Consider the following 4,934-nt stretch of genomic DNA (forward strand, 5'->3'; position numbering starts at 1 on the left):
AGAGGTTCTGGAAGCCTCCAAATGCAAATAAGAAAACCGACTTGAATATGATTAAATAATATTATTTTAAAATTCAAATTAGGGTTTATCCTTTGACATCTAACAACTATAAATAGACCTATAGGCTATGAAATTCGCCCATCTGTTCCTTATGAAACCTAGGCCAAAATTCTGCATTTCCCCCTCTCTAAATCGTTTCTTTAGTTTCTAGGATTTGGGTGTGAGCCATTAAAGGTAGCCATAATTTTGATGCTAGCTTTCTGAAGAGCAACTAAGGATCGAAGAGTGGTACATACGATTGTAACACTAAATGTATGTATGTAATCCTAATTGTGTTTTTTGATTTTGCCTAGGGTTTATGATAGTTTCAATAGTATGTTGCTATAATGTGTAAAGACATAGATACATAGGTTGCATGTGTTTATAATTGGATTATATGTTAATTCCATTGTGCGAATATGTTTAATGTGACCTATAAAACCCATCAACATAATCTTTCATTTTAAAAAAAAAAATATCATCTTTTATAGTTTCAGAAAAAAAAAATATACTCTGACAAATATAGTAAACTGATAAAATTATGAATGTGTTTAATAAAACAATTAAGATAGATAAAGGATAAATTAATTGATATTGAAATCTAAAAGGTTTAAGCCACATTAACCGAAGAGGGAGGTCGGAGAAAAAAAGTAAATGTGTCGATATGAGGTACAAAGCATGTATCGTGTATCCAACAGGTAACCCTGTTGGGGGTCAGAAATGACATCGACCAAGTCCTCGCACGATGGCCTGGAGTGCCGCAATAGAATGTCTGGTCCTGGAGGGATGAATGCGCTATATGGGTAAGGTTGCGCCCTTTCTAACACCAATTGGTTTTAGATTAATCGGTAGCGCTGATGCTCAACAAGTGGTATCAGAGCCAGTGGCGAGGGTTCTATTCTCTCAGGAAGCAATTTCTGAGGGGGGGATTGTTGCGGGTCAGAAATGGCATCGACCAAGTCCTCGCACGATGGCCTGGAGTGCCGCAATAGAATGTCTGGTCCTGGAGGGATGAATGCGCTATATGGGTAAGGTTGCGCCCTTTCTAACACCAATTGGTTTTAGATTAACCGGTAGCACTGATGCTCAACAAACCCGAACCCAACATGATCCATCGCGAGCTCTACATACAACCTTATAGACCACAATCTTCTTGTTTTTCCTTTGTCAGTGTATATGATCCAAAATCATCCCAACAAATTCATTAACACATCTTATTGGTCTCGAAATCTCGATTAAAAATGCGGAAACCTAGTGTTGCTTCAGGCCTGTTTCACACAGCAAAAAACAAAGTAAAAAAGAGAGAAGATAATGGGACAATTTTTTTGTGTTTATTCCGATTCAATTAACTCATCGACTACAAGGATATTTAAACAAGATATATTCAACTACTTATCCTAAAATTACTGCACCTACTGCCCACTAAATCTCTAGAGCCAACGTGGCCATATACTTAGTCATACTCCTAACAAAAGACTAAAATACCCCTGCATAAAACACATGATTTTGACTTGGTTTGGATTAACACCAACACCTAGCTTAAGTTTGTCTATGGAGAAGAATTAATAAAACAGAAATACTCCACTCAACGTAATATTCCTACAATTTACAAAATAACCCTTCTTCTTTCATACATTCTTAGATAATTTCCCAACCATCTTTATTTACATTATAGTCTTGTGCATATAATATCAATGTCCTTTCACATTCATCATATTTTTGCAATATAATTCAAATGCCTCTACTTTAATATGAATTTCAATTATAGCACACTTGCTTGTGTTAGGATTATACATCACTTAATGAAGGAAAAAGAAAAGAATCATGCTCTATATTCGAATCATCTCTACTTGCAAACTAGACTTGCTATGAGGCTTGATCTGTAGGCCCCACAGGTGCACCTCCCGCACTATTATCATAACCACCATACCCATCCTGAACCGGGGTGGCAGCACTAGCCCCATTCGAGCCACCGGTGGATCTGGCGGCAGAGGGCTGCCGGCCAGGTGGTGGGCGTCGGCCTTTACGGTGGGAAGACTTTGCCCACCTTGCGGACTTAGGCGGTCGGGAGGAGCCACCACCACTCCTGTCACTCCGGTGCCGCTTGTCCACAGGCTTACTTGTGGAAGCTGGAGGTGGTGCCGCCTTCTTGCTAGCGGCTTTCATCTTATCCAACTCATTGTAGCGGTTCTGCAAGTCGTCGCGGCTGAATTGAGATTCAAGTTTGTGGTCTTCGATGCATTTAATGATTTTTAGGACAACACTCATTTCATTGAGGATATCATCCTGATTAACACAAGAAAATTATTTGAGGAAATAAAGGCACACTAAGAAAATTGAAAGGAAAAATAAATTTGAAAAAATTTGTAAAAAAGTTGGGCCATATTGAGGAAAGCCTCATTTATCTGTCTTTTAAGTCGTTCTTTCTGCATTAAGGAAAAAAGATACAACTACATATTGTTGTTTTATGAGGGTATTTACGTCTTTTGCACACACAAAAATCGAGAGTTATATTCTATCCCACCTTTTTGGGTGAAAAACATCAGTCTCAGTCCAATGCACGTCAAACACAATACAAGACCACCATGTTGTGTCCATGAACTTTAGGGCTATAAAATAAGGATTTTTAAGGATCAACATACCCATGAAGGGACTTCCTTTGAAGTGTTTTTCTGATAATTTTTAATGCCAGATTTTAGCAGTGGAATAGGAGGAAATTCCTCGGTCAACCCAGACTCAAAAGAAAAATAAACAGCCTCAATATCCCTTTCCGCCTTCACCAACTCTTTAATTATTTCTGCCAACCAAACAATATAAACAAGTGTGAATCATAAACTCACCTCTATTCACAAATTACTTATAAAGGAGGGCATTTATGTCTTTTTCCCATATGATAAATCAAGAGGGACCCTATGTCCCATTTTGTCCCACCTTTTGGTTGTGTAATGACTTTCATTTCTTAAGTTTCATTTGCTTATAAGGATAAATGCAAGATGTGTCGATGTACTTTCATTTCTTTGTGTATTATAGCATCCTACTTGCATAAAGTTAAAAAAGAAACAGCAACTTAGTCTTTGATGAATATTTTTTTGCATTCTCATGACATTTTGAAAAGACACCATCATCTTCATTTGATATTATGTTTCATCTATTTTAAGGTTAAACATTAATTTGAACTTAAAAGATAATCATTAGAGGAATAAATTCCAATTATATAACCGCAGGTTTTAGTAAGAGTTATAAGTACTAACCTCTCATTTCATCATCTCCATAACCTAAAGCCACTGCAAGCTTTGCCATCTCCCTCCTACCTGCAAACTCCACCACCAACTGCCTCAAATATTCATGATCAAACTTATGTTTTAATCCAAATCCAATCACCATTTGCAAGAACATTGTAGCTTCACCTGAACCCACCCCACCACTACCTTCACCACCACCCAAAATCCCCTTCCAAATCTCCAAAACCCTAATTGCTCGATCCTTCATACTCCTACCAATTGCCAACGACTCACCATAAGGAAGCAATGGCAATCCCGCCTGTATCACAATCCCACATGCCCACCGCCGATCTGCCATCCCTACGACCTTCGTCCCACTCACTTTCAATTCAACGAAATCCTCAACCGCCTCCAATACAAGCTCCGGTAAGTCTACGGCCTCCTCCGTTGCCGTGTTTATATCCACCCTCACTTGAACTGACTCCTTCCTCTTTGCCAACAAATACTTAATCAAACCCTTGGAATCCATTCTCCTGAATCGCATTCTCAAAGAATCCAACATCGGTTTCTCCTCCGGATCCGAATTATTCCCCGTTTCAATGTCCCTAATGGCGGATTCTTTTAGCTGTTCTACACGGGCCGCCAAAGCAACTTCTTTTTCAGGGATGCCATTGTCGCGGACTGTGAGAGCTGCAAGGGTTTTATCGGTGTGTTTCTTGTATTTCTCAATCCGGGCATCTAGAATTTGTGATTTTTTGGTGAGGGTTTCATCTAAAGAAATGAAATTATTGATTAGTTTGTTGTGGGTCTCTGTGATGGTAGTGAGTAGGGTTCTACGTGTTTCTAATTCGGTGAAGAAGTTCTTGATTCTATCTGGGTATTCCGTAGTCATTTCTGTTCGGTGAATTTGATCAGAGAAGACCCCTAAAATGAAGATTTTATCGAAGGGCTCCGAACACTATACTGAAGACATCTTTTTCCGTAAGAAGGGTGCGTGTACACAATTCTTCAAGATGAAGCATTTTGCATATGGAGAGGACATAGCTGCCTCAAAAGCATCTATATTAATTTGTTTGAAAATTCATTAACTTGTTTTTTGAACGTATAAACATGAACCAAAAATCTAGTCATGTTAAAACCTAATCAAAACCGAATAAAAAAAATAGTTAATGACTTAAGAGGATAACATATTTTTTTGACTTTTACATATTTAGTGTTGGAAATTACAGAGGTAATTTTGCAAGTTGACAAGTTTCCTTTACCCTACATTGGTGGGGAAGAAACCTTATGTATGTTTATAAGTCTTTTCTTTTAATAGGTCTTCAAAGGCTTTAGTAGATCAAAAGAATAAGTCAAGCTATGCCTAGCCTAGCACTTAGGAGCCATATTTGATGCTCATTGATTTACAACAATCTTAAAGGTTTTTTTTGTGTTTATAAATCAACAAACTAATGGACACCCAAATCCTAACTGCTAGTCTCCACTACATGAACCAAGAGTTTGCCAAGCTTGATTGATTCGATGGTCAGAACTACACTCGTTGGGCTGACAATGTAAAGTTCATGCTTCATGTGCTGAAGCTCGCCTATGTTTTGGACCAAAAACTTGCCCCAATTTCTGCTGATCCAATTCCCGAGGCTGGGAAAATTGTGGATCCAACGATCATATCTGATC

The 4,934-nt window shown here is 38.3% G+C and overlaps 1 protein-coding gene across 1 annotated transcript; it reads right to left on the reverse strand.

The window, feature by feature from the left end:
* Nucleotides 1–1,674: 1,674 nt before the first annotated feature.
* On the reverse strand, nucleotides 1,675–4,308 carry LOC145120621 (FRIGIDA-like protein 4a). Its single transcript, XM_079056417.1, has 3 exons — nucleotides 3,291–4,308; nucleotides 2,682–2,836; nucleotides 1,675–2,325 (listed from the first exon to the last, which is right to left on the reverse strand). Exons 1-3 carry the CDS (start codon nucleotides 4,150–4,152, stop codon nucleotides 1,906–1,908), a joined length of 1,437 nt encoding a protein of 478 aa, XP_078912543.1. The 5' UTR covers nucleotides 4,153–4,308; the 3' UTR covers nucleotides 1,675–1,905.
* Nucleotides 4,309–4,934: the final 626 nt, after the last annotated feature.

Source organism: Lactuca virosa, chromosome 6 (assembly GCF_052849685.1).
Source record: "Lactuca virosa cultivar CGN04683 chromosome 6, Lactuca_virosa_CGN04683_v6, whole genome shotgun sequence".
Taxonomy (NCBI): domain Eukaryota; kingdom Viridiplantae; phylum Streptophyta; class Magnoliopsida; order Asterales; family Asteraceae; genus Lactuca; species Lactuca virosa.

Coding starts and splice junctions, on each gene's coding strand:
- LOC145120621 (XM_079056417.1), bottom strand. CDS start 4,152: ATGACTACGGAATACCCAGATAGAATCAAGAACTTCTTCACCGAATTA. Junction 2,837..3,290: donor TGGAGATGATGAAATGAGAG/GTTAGTACTTAT, acceptor TTTGGTTGGCAG/AAATAATTAAAGAGTTGGTG. Junction 2,326..2,681: donor CAAAGGAAGTCCCTTCATGG/GTATGTTGATCC, acceptor TGTGTTAATCAG/GATGATATCCTCAATGAAAT.